General features: G+C 45.5%; 2 protein-coding genes across 2 annotated transcripts; one reads left to right on the top strand and one right to left on the bottom strand.

The window, feature by feature from the left end:
- Positions 1-6,162: 6,162 nt before the first annotated feature.
- Positions 6,163-8,188, top strand: LOC124656553. Its single transcript, XM_047195273.1, has 2 exons — positions 6,163-6,282; positions 7,260-8,188. The coding sequence occupies exons 1-2, from the start codon at positions 6,163-6,165 to the stop codon at positions 8,124-8,126; spliced, it is 987 nt and encodes a 328-aa protein (XP_047051229.1). The 3' UTR covers positions 8,127-8,188.
- Positions 8,189-9,055: 867 nt separating this feature from the next.
- Positions 9,056-20,146, bottom strand: LOC124652222 (DNA-binding protein SMUBP-2-like). The gene is made up of 7 exons (XM_047191246.1): positions 19,988-20,146; positions 18,818-19,833; positions 17,869-18,152; positions 15,542-16,585; positions 12,659-12,827; positions 9,865-10,022; positions 9,056-9,712 (listed from the first exon to the last, which is right to left on the bottom strand). The coding sequence occupies exons 1-7, from the start codon at positions 20,017-20,019 to the stop codon at positions 9,464-9,466; spliced, it is 2,952 nt and encodes a 983-aa protein (XP_047047202.1). The 5' UTR covers positions 20,020-20,146; the 3' UTR covers positions 9,056-9,463.
- Positions 20,147-22,378: the final 2,232 nt, after the last annotated feature.

Here is a 22,378-nt window from a genome sequence, read left to right on the forward strand (position 1 = left end):
GCTTGGTTCACATGAAGGAGTGTGGATTTTTTTGCCCCCGGTGGCTATACCACCCCACCAACTGCCGTTAGATGCAGTGCCGCGAAAAAATCGCCAGAAGAAGTTCCGAAGCAGTCGAGCTTAGTTAGTGACGCAGGGACATCGATCTTAACTTGGCACACTAGAAAAGATAAATCCATGGAAGGGATGTCAAGCACGTTGTAGAGATGGTGCTCAGTTGCGTCAGCTCTAGCGCTGCGACGGCCAGTATCCTCTCAAACTCGAACATGAGCCTGAGCGCGTGGACGGCGGTCACGGCGTCGTACTAAACCTTCGACGCTAAGAGAAGAACGGGCTGTCCACTGCACCGCTTGCGTCTCCTCTCTTCCCGGCCAACCCATCAAGCATCCGCGGAATATTGGCCATGGTCGGAACGTACACGTACATCCCTTCCTGGAGGGCGTGCACTGCGATGTGACGCGCCCCAAGAGCTTGACGCCGTCGGAGACTATCGCTGCCGGCGCCTATGCCAGCTACAGTAACGCTCTGTTGTCTCTTGAAGTAACCTAAGGCCAATCCTCGAGAAGCGCACGGCGTGCACGTCATATTGATTTCCATCTGTAGCTTCATCTCCCACCAGCCCTTGGAGGAGCCAGCCTTTGCGCAAGGAGCGATAATGGAGAGAGGAGGTCAGGGTGGGGATTGAGGTTGATGGAGATGACGTGTACTCTTATTATGGTGCAGGTAAACGTTCTTGCAACCACCTGATGCTGCAACGATTCAATGGATATGGGTCCTCGTGTGTGTCAGGCATGGCATGCACAATACATACAGTCTGCCACCATGCAATTGTCTGCAAGACTGAAGTTGCTCCGGCTAATTACAGTGTTAGGAATTAAACTACAGTATATTGATCGAATCTAAATGCTGGATCGAGTGGCTATCTAGGGGTGGTATAGCCACCCGGTGGCAGCAAAACATTAGCCCACATGAAGACAAAGAAAATGCATAAAATAATATGAATTATATACTGTGGACATATATCCCTAGCATGCAAGGTGTTCAAATCTTTCTTGGGAAGGAGTCGTCGACGTAAACGACAGTGGCATCGTGTTGTCACAATAGTGTCAGCACCCAAGATTAGTTGCACTGCAAGTGCCGCCGACAGCGCGAGTCGCGGGGCGTTATTAGAGCATCTCCACCGGCAATCCCTAAATAGGCGCCGGCAGGGACGCCGGCACCTCAGTTTGGGGGACGCCAGCACTGCATCTTTTATTTGGGGGAGCTATTCCCACATCGGCGCCTCAAAATGGCGGCTCCGATAGATGTTTTGAATTAAAATCATAAATAAATGCATAAAAAATTGAATAAAAACATTTTATTCCACAAACTAATATATAATTGGAAACGTGGTTTACATGAAGATATAGTTTGGAACATGGTTTTACACAAACTAATACATAGTTTGAACCATGGTTGACACAAATATAAAACATTGCAAAAAAAACTAAACCTAACTAGGGCGGTCATCGCAGGTTTCGTGTGTTCGCTGCCAAGAAAGAACACTCGAGGGCACACCCAGTCACCGAAACTGGAAAATCCAGCTGGCGAGGGTGCCCCTGTTGGTTCTTTCGAGGAAGAACATCCAAAAACATGCGAGCCAATATTCGCTGCGAAGAAACAACACTCGCCAGTCGTCATCCTCCTCGGCGCTGTCGCCGTGGTAGTTCCGGCGGCAACGCGTCTCGTCAAACACCTTGACACTCATGTCCCTGTCGCCAAAGTAGGAGAACACGAGCACAAAGCCGGCTTAGAGGCTGTGGTGGCGCGCGAACTTCTCCCAGCCGATGTGGAGGTACATCTTGCCGCGCGCGTCGTAGATCACGTCCACGATCCACCGGTAGTAGCCGCACGCAGCCTCCCGCAGATGCAGCGTGCCCGGGTGGTCGTCGCCGGTGACGAAGTCGGCGAAGGTGTCCGGCAGCCTCTGGATGCCGCGTGGGTCGCCCTTGAGGAAGAGGACGAACTCGAACAGTACGGGCTCCTCCTCGTCCATCTCCGATGATGAAGACGACGGCGTCGCAGGCGACGGCGTGCGTGCACCTCTGCCGCGGCCACGGCCACGACCACGGCCCCGACCTCGGCCTCGAGCAGACATGGCGTCGTCTTTTCAGATGGTGGGGGCTAGGGTTAGGGAGAGAGGCGCTAGGGTTTGTGCGTGAGAGGAACGGTGAGAGGCGGCCCTTTTCATAGGCCGAAGGGAGGCGGGGGAGCGGTGGCGCTCATTAACGGCGGCACGAAGAGCAAGGAGCGCGCGACGGGATGGTTCGTTGCGCGTCTGCGGAAACTGCACCGCTGCTGCATCCCAATAACTCTCGTCGCGAGGTAGGCGACAGTTAGGTTAAAATTGAATGAGCCGCTGATGCGTCGGCCCCGCCACTCCCCGCTGGCATCGAGTTTTGGGATGTGTGGCTGACAGGTGGCTCCCACGCCCAAAGATTTCAGCCTCGCGAGGCGCCAGCGGGCCCGATTCGCGCCCTCGGCGAAGGGGTCGGCATGGGGTTGCCGGCGATTCTATTGGGCTCCAAAATTGGCCGACGCCGTATGGGGCGCGCCGGTGCGAGCCCATTTTCGCTCCCGGCCCCCAAAAAGCTATCGGGACCGCTATCTGAGGCGCCGGTGGAGATGCTCTTAGCGGCCCATCGGCCCATTTTGTACGTGCCTCCACCACTGCTCTCTCTCTCTCTCTCTCTCTCTCTCTGCACACACGCCATTGATAATGCATGTGAATTGTCTTGAGTACTAAGTGGGAATGAGAGGGCAACACCGGCAACGACAGAAGTGGTCTAGGTGCAGGCTTTGGTGAAGATGACCATGTCAACAGCTCCGGCAAGGATACTTATGGTCTTCACAACTTCTTTGGTGGCACGTGACGATAACGTGCCATCTCACGCGCGTGTTTCTGGGGTCCTCATTTCTAGCTACTACATATCATTTCACCATGGCATTTTGTCATCACGTGTTTTTTACTTATGCTAAAAGATAGTTATTGCCTATCATTTCATGTGTCACTTTTTTTTGACAATCAATACCACATATTTATAAAAAATAGTACATGGTAGAGATACACGAGCTGATTTCAACTGTTACAAAATAAAGTCTAAAAGAAACGAGTAAATCTTGAAGGTCTTCATACTCTTTCTTCTTCATTGACACAATCTTGTACTTTTCTGAAAGTAGCCGATGATAAACACCAAACCATAGACCTGTAAATACTAATGAAGGTTCTCCCATAATTTTAATATGAGCCGCAATGCCAAGGCTACGCGCAACCATTAAAATAGTCAAGAAACATCGGCAAGAGTACCAACAACAATATGCCAGGGAAAAATAACCGAACAACTTGGTCGACGCCGTTGGAGAGCCGAGAATACAAATCTCCATTGTTAAAGACGTAGCAGCCGGGAGAAATATTGCAAGGACAATTTTTCTCATGGAAACCTTGAAAAAAGATCCAAAATCGATCCAGCGAAGCAAGATCTGAAGGCTCGTGCCTGGAGAATTGTAATCTTCCAACACCACCATTGGCGAGGCCGGTCGGAGAAGGGGGAACCAATCTACCATGAGGCGGAGGTGAAGGAGAGGCTAGGGTTTAAGGTGGTGGCGCTGAGCGGAACAAACAATTTTTTTTCATGTGCCACTTCATTAGTTATTACCTATCATTCCATGTGTCACTTCATTTTGGCGTCATGTTTTATGCTAGGAGGTAGCTCTTACCTATATCATAGCATGTGGCATTTCAGGGTCATGTGTTATTATAATTTTATGCAAGGAGATTGGTTTTTACATATCATTTTATGTGGAATTTTGTCGGTGTGTGTTACTAGGGTAATCATTTTAATGGACAGTGATGGGTGTCCCATGGGGGATTTGATTTTCCATCCCTCAGGGTTCCCGTGCTAAGGCGTGTCCACTTTGACTTCAAAACCCGCACTTTCTTCATTTAACAAAAAATTCCCCCGCTTTTGCTTCAGTGCAGCAAAATACGGTATGCATACGAAATAAAAGAAAAGGACTAAGGTCGCCGCAAACCTCACCCCTAGAGTAGCAAAAAAAAGTGCTATTGTAGCAAAAATGAATTCATCAAATACGTCGCCCGAGACATTGCCGGACACCTCGTAGTAACTAAATTCTACAAAACAACTAAAAGTTACAGTAAAAAATATATTGCTATGTTGCAAATCCATGGAAGATATGATGGCATAATCCCCAAAACATGATCCCGTATGTAGCAACACAGAACACCATTGGAAGCAACCCCGGCCAGCATTGGTACCATCGTCGTCTGTCGTTTGCAGCACCTCCACCACGCCATCGACCAATGTAGCGCCATCGTAGACCTACAGTAGCACCACTGCCATGGCTGGCCATGGCCAGCCCGGCCCGAAAAACCCGGGCCTAGGCCTAAAAATGTTGGCCCGATAGCTGGGCCAGACTAGGCCTTGGTAGCCAAAAAATCGCATTTAACACGATGTCCCTGCCCGCGGCCCGATCGGATTTGTGGGTATTTGGCCATTCAGGGCAAGGCTTGGGCCTAATTTTTCAACGTCGGGCTTTTCTCGGCTAGGCCCGACACGACACATGGCCAGGTATAACCGCTGCTCTCCATATTCAGCATCACATAAAAAGGAAAAGAGATGAAGGTCATCATCAATGAGGTTAGGCTAGTTGGCGTTGCGACGCCTGTAGTGATGGGCGTCGCCCCCTTCCGGGCGGCGCATTTCTTGGCATCCCGCACGCTGGCTGCAGGTAGAGGGGGCAGGGGAACCAGCGGCCACGTGTGCAGGGGTAGCGGACCTTGGTTTGGGCGCCGACGAGAACCAGCGGCTAGTCGGGCTTGGCGCAGCAAGCTCAGAAGGAGGTGCTCAAGTTGATTTGTAGCTAGCCGGTTTGGTGGATGTGAAATCATTCACATTGCCTTCTCACGTTAGCAAAACGAGTAGCGCGTGTGGTAGTTAGAGCGATTTGAGTTGGCTTCTCAGGCAAATTATAAGCTGACACGTACGTGCCTAGCTTAATTGTGGTTTTAGTTTTGGAAAAGAAGCCCAGCAAATGCATGCGCGTTTGTGGTGGGATTCTTTTTTTTATCTTTTCCATTCCAATCATGTTTAGCGAATCATGTGCAGGTGTTACGTGACTCGGTGGCGTTCCATTCGATTTGGAGACCAAGCTGAAGCTGGACCACCGGCCAGGTGCGCGTGTAGCACTTGCGATTCGAGTCAGAAGGCAATGCGAGCAACACGCAACGCGCGCGTCGTTCGACCGGGGTCGCATGCACTTGAGACAACGTTCAAATTACTGATCAGGCGAACGGTACGGCGGCTCTTATCTTCCAACTCGGATCAGATTCTCCATTCTCTTTCTTGCTTACTTATCTTGTATCCAAATTGCCTATCAGATAAATCATTGGAATGGGTACCACTAGAGTGTTTGTGCGTAATTCTGGCTCTTAACATCGGGAAGCTGTTCTGCCTCACTGAATAGCCCACTATACTTCGGCTATAGCCTTTCGCGAAGTCCGTGGCTGCGGCTAGAGCCTTTAAAAACTAAATGAAAATAGCCTCTAATAGCCTGACTATAGTTATTTAGCCCTAATTTAGCCTAATACGTAGTAGTGGCTATCTTCCCACTCAACGGGTTCAAAAAGTTTATAAACACCACTATATCATAAACTGATGGTACTTAATGATGTTGTAATATTTGGATATAACAATGTCCTTACCTCTCTATGAACTATGTTTTTTACATAACTATATGTGAACTATGTTTGGTTATGTGCATCTCTTGTGTGACTATGTTAATATGTTATGCATTTGTGAATTATTGATCATATATACGATTATATGCTGCCATAATAATGATTTTTTTCCTATTATTTAGCAAATCGGCTATATGGTCATAGGCCGTTATAGCCCTTCTATAGCCTTTGTAGCTTCATAAATCTCTGCGGCCATAGGCTATAACCCGCTATTTTAAACAGAGGAACACAATGCAGGGCGCCGAGCACCGCCATCATCCAGAAGTAGTCCAAGTGGCCCTTCTCGAGGTCCCGGCGGACGCCGCATCGCCGAGTTCAGATAGTTCTCCGCTGCGACGGCGAGGCTCCTCATGCCGTCCGCGACCATGTCGTTGAAGAGCTCGAGCATGTCGATCACCGCCAACACCTCTCTGGCTCCCAACAACGCGTACACCGATGCTCTCCGCGCTGGCTGCGAGCCACCGCTTCCTCTCGAGCAGCGCCGAGTAGTTTTGTTCCTTGAAATCACCTATAAGAGACTAGCGTTTGGCAAATCGATGGATCAACAAGTCCTACATGCGTGAGTAAGGGCATCTCGAGGGCCGACCCAAAACGGTAACTCCATCCAATATTCTGAAAAGTTTCGATTGTTTCGCGACCCGTTCGGTCGGTCATGGTGCATTTAGGTTGGCCCGCGGATAAAATTTGGGTCGATGCCCGGTCTGCCTGGCTAGCGCGCACAACGAAGAGACCCATTCGGTCCAGGTTGACCATTTGGCCTGCTAAACGTAGGCAAACAAATTTGATTAAGTTTAAAAAGAACGCGAAAATTCTGTAAAGATCTTATTCACTTGAACATAATTTACATAGAGAAAAAGCTAAACCCTAATTCCCAGCGCCGTCGTCTTCTTCGTCGTAGCAGACGAGGTCGATGAACGGCGGAGAAAAAGCTAAACCCTAATTCACACGGCAGGAATGCACGCCAGAAATGCTTGCGCTGGTAGGCGTGGTCGTGCCGCGGCACTGGTGGTAGATGATGGATGCGACGGTGCATATCGGCGTGGAGTGCCGGCCCGGCAGCACAGGATCCTCCCCTTGCAAGGGAGACGTTGCGGTGGTGGCAGTAGTCGGCCCGGTTGGTGTGGAGGGGGATGGAGTGCCAGCGACGCCGCGGCTTGAGGCTAGACTAAATTTGTTGTCATAGGGTGCGGCGGGAGGCGCTGGGTTGAGCCGAGGCGGAGACTACAGTCGGCGGCGGTGGCAGTGGTCGGCGACGGCTTTGGTGGGCCGATGGGATGGACGATTCGATCCGTTTAGGTTGCCCCGCTGGAGCGTGCCTGCCAAAAGGCTAAGACTTGGAAAACTTGGGGTCGACTGAAATGACTAATGAGCATAGTCAATTGGGTAGTGGCAGGAGGTGTTACAGCTGAGATGTGGCTGCATACAGCTGGGATGAGCGAGTGAGAATTAATTAAATAAAAAGGAGAAAAGAAGGATTTTAATTCTCTCCCGACGCGCTCCTTCTTTCCTTCCTTGGCCCGCGCGCGTTGGAGCTCGCCCTTCCGTTCTTTCCTTCCTTGGCCCGCGCCCGCGCGCGGTGGAGGCTCGGCCGGACCCGACTCAGCGGACGCCAGCTCAGCATGGACGAAAACTCCACGACCATCCACTCGACACCACCGAGCCCGGCACCCCGGACTTTGCCAAGCTCCTACAGGACTTCCTGCTCGCCGGTGCAGGGTACAACCTCTTCTCTTTTGTCTCCTACTCCGCTGTCCGGATCGTCGTCCTATACGCCGCCGCCTTCACGTACCCGGGCCAGGAGCGTACTATTACTACCTTCGGCGCGCTCCTAGGCCAAGCTAAGGCGCAGATCAAGGGGCCACTGCTCACGCTCGCCTTCGTCTACATCCTGGAGACCTTCAGCTTCGTGTCTCTGACGGCCATGGCATCACTTCTCGGCCTTCTCGAGGCGAAGCAATACTTGGCGACTTTGCTTGTGGCCTCGCTGCTCGGCTTCGCTGCCGTCGTCTGCCTCGAGTACTTCTCCTTCCTCTGCTCCTTCAGCGTCGTCGTGGCGGTAGCCGAGCCCGACTGCTACGGCGCGGCGGCTTTAGGCAAGGCGTGGAGGCTGGCGAATGGGAACAAGCGGCAGGTCGTGCTCTACCTCGCCGTGACCGGAGCACTGTCCGCCGCCGTATCGCCGGTGCACACGCTCGCAAGGACTAATAATAGCGTCGAGCTTGGGTTGCTCCTGGGTTTCGTGTACGCGCTTCTGCTGGCGCTCGTGCAGCTCTTCTCTGACTGCGCCATGACCGCCTTCTACTACGAGCGCAGGGACTGGATACCCTAGCTATCAGAAGAAGAACGCCCGATTGCTGGCATGGAAATTTCGACACTGTAATATGTAATGTTGATACTAGTATAGTTTTAAACATCTTGAAAATAATTAAGCATACCGCGTTTCAGACATGTCAAGCGCGCTGTTTCTGTTTATATATGTAACGTAAATTGTGAGCACGCAGCAAATTTTGACCAAATGACACACTTTTACAGAAGAATGTACTTTTACAGAAGAACTCACAGTGGTACTGATTTTGTTTGTCTCAAATATCGTGCAATGGTTAGATAAACAAAAGGTCGTAGATTGCATTTTGAACTAACGCCATAGAAACCTAGCCAGATTTTGGTGATAGTCTAGATCCACACTGAGTATCTACCCTTTTCAAGAGATATCAATCTGACTCAGGTAGTCAGGTTCTGTTCTGGAAAGAGGGCACACGTTCCACCAGTTGTGTCCAAAGTCTTTTATTGTTTGCAGGCCAAACAAAAAAATTGAAGTGTCTTTTCTTTCTTCATGGTTTTGAGGAAACCTTTTCAAGTTCGAGAGCTAAGACAACAAGCAAAGCAACGACAGATTTGACCAAGGTCAGCAATAATGAAAATCCGTCCTAGCCAAGCTTTCCCTAGTGGAGGCAGGCCCAAATGCTTGAATCTCCGGAGTATCTTTCTATCATTCATTGTGACCTCTATAGGTGATCGGTGGCAGTTTTTTAGGATGGCTACATTACGATAGATTGCTATATTATAAATATATTTCTTCCGTTTTACCCAACATAAAAAAAAAGATTATACTTCCTTTGATCTTATCCAGAGCCAATAGCAAACATGAAAATATGTACAACCCGTTGAAACCAAACAAAAAATTCACAATCAGTTCAGTAACAGTAACAAAGGTAATAAATTACAAAGCGTGGTGGAGATAACAGAGGTGGGAGGGGGTAACAAAATACAGATCGCACCTGTGTAACTTTTTTATCCCTGCTGCAACATCGTAATTAAATTACAATGATTACAGAAATACAAGTTTAAACGATGGAAAGTGCAGATTAAGTTCTGTATTTGGGTAGCTGTATATATCTCGGTCATCGAATATTTCAGTATGAAAAAAATTATATTTACAGGAAATCCAGGACAGTGAACAGTTTTAGCTGCTGAATGCAAAGATGCATGATCAGCAGCTTAATTAGCACAAACAAGTCATACTGGGCAATCAATTGAGACACCTCAGATTCCCCAAACTGCCAGCCTCAGAACCGTTGCAGAAGACGGGCCTTTGCCACTCAAGAACTGCGACATATATGCATGTGGACTGAAGCATTGCGGATTTCTTGGCAAGTGAGCGGAGCACTAACTGATGGAGGGCAAGGAGGGCGGATTGAAGCCAAGACCATAATCACCACCATAGGAACCAGGTTCAACATGCCTTACTTGGCCATGCTGACGGATATGGCGAAGCAGCCTGCCCAGGAAAGCATTGTTGCAAATCGTAGAGCTATCGCACACAAGTGCGACATGCCTCCGTGCCCTAGTAATGGCTACGTTCATGCGCCTGTTGTCACCAAGGAATCCTACCGCGCCCATGGAGTTCGACCGAACCTAACAGGATTGGCAAACAAACATCACTTTAGCCTTCAATATAAATCCTCAGGTTGGGATAAGAAGAAAAAGAGTGCCATGTTACTTTATTTATGCATGATTTATGAAGTTCGGGAGCAAACACTGCCACCTTGATATGAGTGTTTTTTTACCATTGATATGACGACCGCATCTGCCTCCCTTCCCTGGAAGCTATCTATGGTTGACACCTCAACCCCAGAAGCCTCTGGATATTCTTCCAGTCTATCTCTTAACAGTTGTACCTGCGCAATGTAAGGTGATTGAACAGCAATGGAAGTTGGAGAGACCCCTGCACAGATTGGTTTCAGCTCATATTAAGATCAAAACTCTATGTGTTGCCAAAAATCAAATGCTTCAATCGATGAGGAGATCAGCGATAATAGATTGTCCTAGTGAAAATGCAGCAAAGAGAAGGTTTCATCTAAGACCAAGTTATTTGCACCTTGCAGTGGATACAGACAAGGGACGAATATGCACTGATGAAGGGCGATACCAAGGATGTAAGTTAGTCTGTTTGCCTTGTTACACTCAAATTGAAATAACATTGGATAGCACTGCTTTAGAATATATTTTTTGTTCGATACTTAGCTACCAACGTTCCACAGAGCCTCTGATATCTGGGTCCGAAACAACAAGTTATAGGGAACTTGAGGGAGCATATAAAGAGAGCTGTACCTTTCCCAGTGAAGGAAAAGTAACTAATTATTTTTTTCTCAATCTAATTTCATAATCTCTATTACATGCCATCATTTCATGCAATGTTTATCCGCGTCATGAACTAAGATTTATAGCACCTGGTATTCGAGCCACAACATGGCTTCTCCTTCTGCTGCTGTGTTTTGCATGGCACAATCGGAGGCCAGCACTAACAAAATCATGGCCCCTAATACACCCTTAGGCAGAAGGTAAGCTGCCCTGTTCGGGGCCCCTACCCACCAGGAGCCTCAATAGACAACAATGTAACAAGCCATGCTAATGGCGGCTCATACTCATCAACCATCTCTCAAGTCCTGATGTCCTCCAACCGCTGGGCAGTTACTAAGGGATGCACCCATGGTTGCTAGCCACAAAAGCACAATCGCGAAACGGGGAGAGATGTTAACACAAGAAATTACTGTTTGCCTGCACTCCACATGACGTGAAGAATAACCGTGGTAATGTAACTCGTGGTTTTAGATAGGTTGATTGCATTGGTATACTAACTAGGAAGTTGGCCGCGGAGGCACGCCGCGTCCTTGGCTGTTAGACCGAGATATCCTTCCTTAATAAAGATCTCAATTTCAAGAAGCAGAAGTGGAAGCATCAAACTCCTCTATCGAGGAAGACATGAATGACAGAAGTGTAAAATCACTTGTTTGAAACATCTTAAAATAACCTTTCTCTATTTGAAGTTGTATTTGTGGGAAAGGAATCACAAAAGAGGGAAGTACTAATCGTGAAGCGATGAAAAGAGAGGGTAATATAAAAAAACACCGGATGATTATAGGGCGATGGAAAAAAGAGGGTGATATGACAGTAGCACTACACAATAGATGCAGTGCCCAGAGCAAGGACAACCCACACCGGTTGAAAGATGTGTCATACGGCGGAGTTGCTACAGGAAAAAATGGTAGTATTTTCTCGGGGTGAAAGAGGTAACGGGTGGTGAAGTAAGTATATCTTTTTAAAGATACCGTAAAATAAGGTAATAGTATTCTTCCTCAGTGAAAGAGACGATGGATGGTGGAGTGACTATATTTTTTCGATGGTACCATAAAAGAGCACAAGATTATTTTCCCGGGTAAAAGAGATGGCAAACGTCATTTTTTTTTTTTGGGAATTACTGCTGAAGAATTATGCATCGATGAAGAATTACTGACAGGTAATTACTGTCCAGAACTGCAATTGAGGTTGAAGGTTCGTGTAAAAATTACTGTCACAGAAATATGCGCCCGAAAGAATTACTATTAGGTAGTTTACGACCTGTGTTTTGCCTGTTTTACAGTTGATGTTTGCGTGCAGCAAAAATATAAAAAGTTACCGCCTTGGGAAAAACTACTGATGATAAGTATTTAACGCTGCAAGTTGAAATTACAACTGGAAAAATTACTGGCGGATAATTAAACCCTTGGTTGTTAGACTGTTTATTATGGTATTTTAGAATTACTACAATATATGATTTATGTGAAGTACTGCAAAAGTGATACGGTGAAACATTTATATAAAACATCTATCCCGAGCACACGCAAGGGAACTGTAGACAGGCAAGTGAAATCAAATCCACAAAATAATGGTGTGGAAGTACTGATCAATAAACATAAAAGAAGTACCGATCAACGGTAGTATTTTCTCCAGATAAAAGAGGCAGTGGATGATGGAGTAAGTATATCTTTTAAAAGTACCATAAAAGAAGGTTATAATATTCTTCCCAGGTGAAAGGGGCGATGTTGGATTTTTCTTTGAATTACTGCTGAAGACTTATGCATCGATGAAGAATTACTGGCAGGTAATTATTATCCAGAATTAAAGTTATGGTTGAAAATTCGTGTAAAAAAGAATAACCGTTGCAAAAATGTGTGCCTTCAAAGAATTACAATTAGTTAGATGCAGGAATTAAATGGAGAACATTTTTCCCCAGTTTATTTGGCTAAATTTCATTGGTTTTCTTTGTTCGGGACTAACCACTTCCATAGAAACAGAAGACCATACTCTTCAAAACTAAGTCTACAATCCCATCTTTCTCTTAAGAAAACATTACAAAGCAAAATTGGTGCAAAAATAAATTATACTTACTCATCCAAGAGCAACCCAAATATTAAAGATTTCAAATTGGATGCAAAGATGAGGTCATAGCATCTTAAGAACAAATACAATGGCAAGTACAAATATACAAACAATGCAAATATATCAGCAGTACATTATTAAAGAAGGGATACTGGAACATACCACATAGTACAAGATTGACTACATGTTGTGCAACTATATCTGCCTCACCACTGTTATAAAACGAGCCTGTACCAGCGAGGTCTAAATTCTCCTCGCAGTCAATATTTAGGCTTCCATATGGCATTCGGGTGTCAAGTAAAAGCAAGGCACATCGGGTTATCCAAGTTTCCTGAAACAAAGAAAATGATAAATATTCACCACATGCAAGGTAATTTTTGTTCAATGGTTTTAAGCGACTATTCAAATATGAAATCAACAAAACTGCAATAGTTCAGCACAAACTCATAAGGCCTTGTTTGGTACTAGAGTTTTAGTGGGGAATAGCGGGGATAATCCGCTCCAAACTTTAAATCCCCACTTATCCCCAATGCATGTTTGGTGCTAGAGTATGAGAGAGTTTAATCCCCACTTATCCCCACTTATCCCCACTTTTCCCCCAAATTTTAGTGTAATTTTTTCAATCCCCAATACTCTACCCCTACCTAGTGGATTGGGGATGGGGTTTTGTGGGGATTGGGTGACAGCAGTGATTCACCCAATACTCTAGAGTATTATCCCCACTAATCCCCACTGAAACACTAGTACCAAACAAGGCCTAATGAATCTTATAAGGCCTCGTTTGGCTAGGGAGTTTTGGCCGGCTTTTCAGTGTATATTCCCAGCGTAATTAAATAAATGCTCCCAAATTTACTAAACTAGCTGTTTGGCTGAAGAGTATTAGATCGAGTAACACTGAGTATTGGCCCTAAAACTCGTCGGATCAGAAGGGGATTAAAACGCGAGGTACCATTCGCGTTTTTTTACACTCGGCGATGCTGCGAATTCACGTGCATGCTACCAGAGCTGGGTGCAGCTACTCTGCCCATCGCAGTGTTCACACGGCATGCACAATCACGCGGGGCCAGCACATGCATTCACACCACCGTGTTCACACGGGAAACTGCAGACAGCCCTCACAACATTCTCCAATCAGCTGCTGCACACGCGCTAGTGTCATAGAGATGCCCCTAAAAAGATGGAGAGTATTTCATGAAGGTGAATTTTCACCAAAAACTCTTCATAAAACACCCCTTAACACACATAAATACTCTTGCACCAAACAAAGCCTAACAGGCCTGGGGAGGATTCATGGCTCTGGTCTTTTCAGGGTATAATCTGGTCTTTTCGGAGATTTTTGGGAGAGAAAAGATTTGACACCCTTGCTTGATTACTGATGGATGCATGATATCCCATTTTATAAGAATTTGACCTTTGATAAACAATTTATACTGCTTATGAAACTTATCTCTACTCTAGCACATGTAATATGTCTATATGAAATATACCCAATTAGGAAGATAACTAACTAATCTTATATCTAGTGTGCCTGACTGAACAATATGGCGTGCTACAGTACTGTTGCATGCTGCAGCAGCATCACATAGATAGTTGCTACAGTTATCCTAAATAGCAATTCAGCATTACACCCTTCTTTAACAAGCACCCTGTCCTTGAGCTACAGGAGTGGCAAGAACTGGAGTTCTTTGTTGTCCCCCACGAATTAGAGGCTCGATGACAGCACTTTGTCTTGTCTCTTGTGTCTTGTGAGAGATCAGCAAGACTCCGCTTATAGTCGCCGACGGCGATGAATAACGGGTATTATCCAGGTAATGTGGATGCTGGTGGTGGCAGAGGAGTCTGGGCAGTGTGAACTGAGTGTAGCGCAGTTGGTTAGGTTCTTTGCGGTGGAACCTTCCCACCCGGGTTCAAGTCCTAGACTTGCCATGGGTGGTCGCTTTTCCATGGATTTGTTCCAGGCTTTCTGGCAATGTTCTTTCAGTGGAGACGGCTTGCCCGTTGACTACGAGGCACCTGTGGTGACCTCGGCAATCTTAAGATTTGATTTGTCAACTCAATCTCTCGAAGGTGCTCATAGGTGTATGGTAACCATGCGTGTATTCATAGTGGTGAGCGCATGTGCGTATGTGTGAGCGTCTGTGTTTGTACTCTGTTTCTCAATTAGCAAAGAGGAATCTAGGTGGTGGGCATATTGTTGGACAGGAATTAGAATGGCAACATCTTCTCAGCAGAGGAAACCATTATGGTTGGTTTTGACAAAAAATGATGGCCAAATGAGGGTAAAAATCATGCACAAGATAGCGAGAGAGCTTGGGTAGAGAGAGGTTATAACCGTACATGAGAATTACAGGGAAAAAATGGGTCGTGAGAACTTTCAGGAGAGGAAAGATTAGTCCACACTCTTGCTTCATTGCTAATGGGTTCATGGTATCCCTTCTACAAGGATCATTGACCCCTGAGAAACAATCCCTATCACAGAATTTTTTTCTCTAATACATGGGATATATCTATACATAAATTATAAATAAACCTGGCTAATGAGGAAACTAGCTAAACTTATTTGTGCTTCCCAAGTTGGCGAACAGTATGAGGGTATTATTCTACCGCAAGCACAGCACCATCATCAGCTGACATAATATATAGTCGATCCAGCAGTTTTAAACTACTTTGCACCTGTTACACCGTAAATTCTCTTTGCACTACCATCTACTAACCCATAAAAATAGGTCCCATACAGCTTCCTCTTCATGTGCTTTGCTGTGTTTTATCTAAATGTTGTAATAACGAATTCTTAACCCGTTACTTGATATTGTCTAGGGAGGAACTCAAGTAGTGCAGATTGTGTCATGGCACATACTACCTCCGGTCCTAAAAAATCGACGCGTCCACCTGCCTAAGCACAGGCACGCGCAGCTCTCCCTCCGCGTCGATTAAATCCGACCGGAGGGAGTAGTGGGGTAGAACATCTACAAGCAGAGTGATCAATAGCTTTGATATGTGTATGAAACTTGGTTATTTATAGCAAGAGGAACAGAGCATCTATACCTGAATCGATGGATAATCGACAAGAAGGCGAGAAGCAACGGATGGTGAAGATTTGAGCAACCCACAATACATCTCGTTTGACGCCCAATTGGCTATCGATTCATGCATTCTGTATTGCATTGTTAACTTTGTAGCCAGTAGTTCATCGTGCAATGATGAAGCCCTCTCCAGTAAAGACATTCCTAGCCCACCTTGCATAGCCTCTCTTGATAATATTACGGGCGCAAGCTGCTTTTGATCACCAGCAAGAATGCATCGCTTTCCCTGTAGTATAGGGATCCAGCATGAGGGTTCAATTGCTTGTCCAGCTTCATCTATAATGACGAGGTCAAAAGGACCAATTCCCTTTATAAGTGGATCAGCTGCCCCTATATTAGTTGATAGGACAACATCAGCATTTGAAAGTACCTCCTTGATTGTTTCATTCTCCTTCTTTCTGAAGTTCTTCCCATTTTTTTTCAATAGTTGACGTATTCCTGCAGCTAAAGAATCATCCTGTATACAATGCTTTAAGTCCCTTCTTAAGTTGGATTTTTTCCTCTCAAACTCTTGTGTGAACTTCTCAAGCCTCTTCTTCACAACCTCTCCCAAAGACCTTGACGAAACGGATGGAGATATCCTAGCAGGATTTCCAACTCGTACAATGTTAAGCCTAGTACCTGACAACTTCTCCACCATGTTATCAACTGCTGCATTGCTTGGAGCAGTTACAAGAACACGTTCACCCTGTCGGACAGCACAGTCAATGAGATAGCTAAGCAAACCAGTCTTGCCTGTACCAGGTGGCCCTTGGATAATTAGGACAGGCCTTTTCTTGTTCAAGCCTAGTGTCATAGCCAGTGACTGCGAGGCATCAAAGTCATAGTTATACTTCCCCAATAAACCATTATCCTGTATTTCTGACTCACCCCAATCAGTCAGATTATTCTGCTCCAGCATCATCGTGTCTTCCTTATCCCCAAACAGAGTGGCTACTACCCCAATGGAAGCATTTGTTTTCTGTAAGCCTTTCTTCTGTAGAAGTATCAGTGCTTCACAATTGCGCTGCCAAATCATAAGCGTAGATGAATGAGCTAAGATTATGAACCATGTAGTAAAACTTGACATTAGAATCCAGGTTAAATATTCCGCCTAACACTGGTCACCTTTTACCAAAAAGTGGAAAACCATCTGCTTGGTTTTCTATACAAACATGCATCTTAATCAATATCAAACCTCAGAGAAAACTACGAGATTAGGGAGTACTGCATAAGTGCATATTGTCCCTGCCATTTGACTAACACTCGTGCCACAAATGGACTAGTTTATTTAATTTTAAGTTGTAGACTACACTCTGAAGTTATATATAGCTTCCTTAGATAGATAAAATCTGACCATCTCATACAAATTTCGCTATTGATGCCACTAAATTACAGGAAAAAACTATATTATCCAGTTCCACAACTATGTGTGCCTAGTTCTAGTTAGAAGCTAATACTTCATCCGAATAAAGAGGACCAGAACCTGCCTGGTTCCATTCTTTGGGTCAGTTCCGGTTTTTAAAATCCTGTTGGAACAAGAGGTTTTACTAACTTCTGACAAGTTATTATTCTGATGCAACAGAATTAGGAAACTGATCAGTTTTCGTAAACAAAAGGAGTCAGTCTTACAATCTTAGTATAGAAATGCTTGAAGCAAGGGAAGTTCCAAAAAATCTACCATCAAAACTACAACACCACACAGGTGATTAGCTAGACCGAAGAGCTTATACTACACATACCTTGAGCAGAGTAAAGTTCAAAATCTGTCTTGCAGTGATATCAGTACAATACCCAAGCAAAAAAGTGAAATAATGACACAACCAGTACTAAAGGTTATGTTTTAGCAACAGTGATGCTGAAACAGCAACATGTTTTAAAAGGGCTAAAGACAGAAATTAAAAGAGCTTACATTGCCATTTAACCATCCTACAAGGATTGACAGTTAAGTTTTACTACATACCAAGGGAGAAAATTTAGACCAATAAGGACTCATTTCCAGTTATGAATTTTAAATTTAATTCAAAAGGGCAATCGTATTTGTGCTAATTAGAAATTGTCAAAGGGGTGGTGCCGTGTGCCAGTTTACTCCTAAGTAAACAATAGACCGATACTTCTCTGAAATGGCAAGGACATGGCAAACGTCCCAACAATGTTTGATAGATATCATCAAAGTGTAAGTGACCCAGAGCTGTATCAAGTTATTGCATGTGTATGACATGCTACCAACATAAGGAAGGTGAAGATAGTGAACTATCTTCGCAACTGAATACTACCCGCCTACCCGGTGCATGAGCAAAATTTCATTACCTCGTATGTAAGTCCATCAGCCAACGCTTGTATCCTGTCGATCCGCACACTTTTCCCAGAAAACTTGGAGAAGGTAGGATCGCCAGGGCGGGATTTCAAAGAAACAGTAATACTGCAGCCATCCTCACCAAGATTATGTACAAATCCTTGCACGCGGGAAGTACCAACCTCGCCCTGGTTATTGCATGTCCTCACACAAACCATGTCCCCAGGAGACAGTGTTGTTGGAGGCAGTTTATGGGTGCCTTCCACTCTAAATAGAACCAAACGTAGGCCTCCCAAGCCTGCACATAATTAGACATGAAGCAAGATGAGCATGTCTTATTAATTGTTGACAGTTTACAGCATCTAGAAACTTCAAGTATCAGCAACTTGAAGGGTTGTTTGGATACTGGGTAATTACAGAACATGCGTTCCGTAAACTTGTTTAACATCCTAACAGACTAAAACCTTGTTTGAACTATCCAACTAACACATGGATATCTAGGTTTTGATGAAAACGACTATTAGTCAATTTTGTATAAACGTGTTTGTGCTATCCTCAACAATCTATTCCTATTTTTTAGGCCAATGCAAGCGGAACTGTTGGAGAAGAAAATGGCAACTAAGCCAAATAAGGGTTTGCATATATCGGTTTCAATATTTTCAGAGTCCATACAGGATTTTGTACAAACGTGTTCCTAACAGAATTATCAGTAAACCTGGTTTTCCAAGAAAAAACTTCCTAAAACACATTTTACTAAAACTGATCGCTAACCAATAATCTAGAAGAATATACAATCTTTATCTGTATTTGCATGCTTAAGTACATAAGGATTTTCAAAAACATATCTTACTGCATCCTTAACCAGTTAGGGGAAGATCCCTTTGAGACAAACACCCTCCTAACGGTACATATTTGCAATTACTAACCCTACTAAGAACATAAAAAATACGTAAGCACACTAACCAGTTGAGGTACTGATAGCATTCAAATTGCAAACGGTGTCACACTGCTCTTGTTCTGCCTGACCATGACTCACCAAATACTCGACTGGCTTGAGTGGCTGTTTCTCTTCACTATCCATTATTGGGGTGGCATTCAACTCTTCCTGGGTGAATTCCAGCTCTGCATCTCGCTCAATGTTTAGAAGGTCTGACATTTTCTTGACAAAGTCTTCAATTTTGGTCTGCATCAGCTTTGTCTTGTTAAGGCTTATGCCAAGAAAACTGTGCATCGCAGGAGCCTTAGGTTTGCGGGCACCTTCCCGATGCTGGGATGACTTAGCTAATTTTTTCAGAAGCATCCAGGATTGCGTAGAGCGCCAATCAGAAATAAGGCCCTCGTTCTGGTGTTTCAACAAGACATCACGGAGTTCACGTTGGAAGTGGTCGAAGAGGGTGGGGTAGTGGGTTGAGGCTTTGAGGCAGAGAGCCTCCTGTCCCTTGGGCATGGGAGTTGCAACGAGGTAAGGCTGTGCCAGAATCATAAACCCCAGGCTGCCTTCAGATGATCCCCCATCCAATGAAAACGCTGATCCATCATTCTGCAATTCAGTGGAAGCAAATGTGGAAGCCATTGAGTGCATTCCCAGCTTTAACCATTGCATCACAGACCTGCCCAGCTCCTTCCGCCCAAGAGGGTCACCACTTTCATAGGGCGCACCTATTCTAATGGACAATTCCTCTGCAGATGGCACGGACTCCTTTTCTTCTTTTGTTTGCTCTTTCCTCTTTCTCCTGCTTCTCCTCCTTCCCTTGTTTCTGTTTCCATTATTGCTGGTGCCATCAGGGGTAGTGGAATGAGAATCAGCTGGTAATAATACCTGTTCTATAGGGCCTGCAAATGGGACCAATTGGAGATGACCTTGCCGTAAAGAAGAGATAGGAGCAGAACCAGTGCTGGACGTGAAAGATGGTGATGAAAGGAGCTTCAGTTCCCTCCTCCTTAGATGTAGCACGGTTGCACAAGCAGAAAACAAGAACCTAGAGGGCAAAATATGAAGAGACATGCTAAGCTCAGGAAAGCTAGCAATGGAGGCAACACTTAAGAAGAAAAGAAATCACTCTCAGCAGAACTGATCATGGAAATTTCAACAAGCTCCGTAGACATGTAAGGTCAGGACTCAGTATTGCTTACTGATATTTAGCATGCTCCATGGCCATGCCCATGCTAGTGACTTCAGAGTTGTGGTGAAAGCAGTGCTACGTTGCCTTCAAGACTTCAAGCCATACAGATATCAGAATATTACTCCAGATTTTAACCACTTCCGTGTCAATTCACTCTGTTCTGTTAGGCGATGTGCACTCCCGTCAAGCTACTCCTTAAAGGCTCATATTGCTCTTGTGGCCTCTGAAGCTCCTAAATGTTCAATTCTGATCCACCAACTTCCTGTTCCCCTCTTTTCTTTTTCCAATTATCCCCTCTACCCAAATGGGAAAACGAGCACCACATGTTAGAAGGCCACAAATATCCTTTTATACCTGCTGAATTCAACAACCACTTAACATTCCACTTCTCCAAATATAAACTGGTCTTTCTGGACCTGAGCAGGTAACAAGTTCCTGCTACGGCCATATACCATGGAGTCTCAGTACTGGACAGCTACCTCCTCCGCTTGCTGAATCATCCCATGCAAAGAACCAGGCCAGGATTCTGATATTTCCATGGAAATACTAACAAGCAGAGGTATATGTGTAAGTTGAGGCCAGTGCTTCACCGATATTATGTCAACTGCGTGTCCTTGCTGATAGCTTGGCCTGTGTGTACTTGTGGAGACGGTGATGCTACGTTGCCTTCTGACCCAACACATATATATCTGCTGATGGTTAACATGTCTGATTCTTTTCCATCCTGTAGGCACCACTGCGCAAATTGCATAAATTTCCAGCTGCAGGCCCTACTATATCTTGTTTAGAATGAGTACTTTGCTTGTGTGGTTCTCACCCTCGCTACTTGTCCTTCTCTAGTCGTTCCCTTTTTCTCATCCACTCTTAAGCAGCAACAGCCAGCCTGGACCAGATCGCAAATCCCAAATGCCACTTCAGCTTCCTAGGAACAACCAAGCCAAGCCAAACCATGGCATGGCAGGGCCAGGAAGATAGCCCGGTGCCTGCCTGAGCAATGTGGCGGTTGTGGGCAAGGAAGCTCCGTCCTCAAAATGTGAACCACGGGAGGGCCTGCGGACGCACGGCACTCAGAATCGCAGTTGCGCGGCGTACGCATTCCGTCGAGCAGGTGGGGCGCGAAGTGGGAGAAGGCACCGGCAGATAGCGTCATCGCAGGCGCACACATCAACGTCACAGGGGAGCGGTGCGCATGGATCCCGGAATTAGTTCAGCTTTTGGCCTCACTGAGCCGCGGCGGCGCGACGGCCGAGCGCCCGGGCAGGTGGTGGTCGTGCATGCCACCCATTGTGCTGCCGCGGGGATACGGCGATGGCGGAGACGCCGGAAAGCCGAAAGCCGGGCATGTCAGGGGAGGGGAGGCTGTCGTCGGGCGGCCATGGTGTCGCCTGTACCGGCGAGAAGTGGGAGAAATGCCGCATTCCGGCAGGGTGGGCATGCCGGCGGAACTTGCCGATGCAGCAGTGTTGAAGTTCAGTTGTTTGGGATACAGATACAATGTGAACACCTCTCGCTCTGGCAGAAATAGATCCAATAGCAATCATACTCACATAAGCCGAATTAGATTCCCATGCCAGTGTTACAATTCTATGCTCTGAATTGTATCTACTTATGTGATGTTATTGAGTGATAAAGTGGTTTATATGACAAAATATAGAAGTTCTAAGAACTATAGCTCAGTCTGTCTGCTCCTGACGGCCCTGTTTTTTTATGGGCGCACCTAGAGCTCAATGGACTGGAATTTAGTTAAATCTCGATCGACTGATGTCACTCAAGTTTCAATTGCATCTCACTTATGATGTCACTCAAGTCTTAGTTGCATCTCACTTATAACTTATCTTGAATTCCCAGGTAAACACGATTCAGGATGCAGAACAGTACATGCATTTTTTGTTTGTTGCAATACATATGCAACTAAAGAAATTTCAGTCTAAAATCATGTGCAACTAACATAGTAGCAGGAACCATGATGAAACCTAATGGCAGGAGAACCTAATTGAGATTTAGTTAATTCTCGATCGGGAATAGCAAAACCGTTTTTACCATTGCAAAATATAGAGCATAATTATTTGAAGTATTTGTTTGTATTAGTAGGTTTTCTCTCTTATAATTTCGTGTTAAGAGTATACTAAACCTGATCCTAGCAATAAGGAAGCGAGCTCAAAGACCTAGTGGGGATCTACATCGAGGAAGCCAATGGTAGAAATGTAAGAGCAACCCGTAAACTGGGCAAAACCGGAATAATAACTGCTGATTTATGGGTTCAGTTCAGAAAATGGCGCAGATCAGTCAGCGTAAACGAGCGAAAACCGGAAAAAAAAATCAGTCCGATACTGAAACCAACTCGACTTGTATTTGTAGGGGTAGAAAGGGCGAACTGAACACCAAACTATATTCGTGGCGC

Source organism: Lolium rigidum, chromosome 5 (assembly GCF_022539505.1).
Source record: "Lolium rigidum isolate FL_2022 chromosome 5, APGP_CSIRO_Lrig_0.1, whole genome shotgun sequence".
In the NCBI taxonomy this organism is placed as follows: domain Eukaryota; kingdom Viridiplantae; phylum Streptophyta; class Magnoliopsida; order Poales; family Poaceae; genus Lolium; species Lolium rigidum.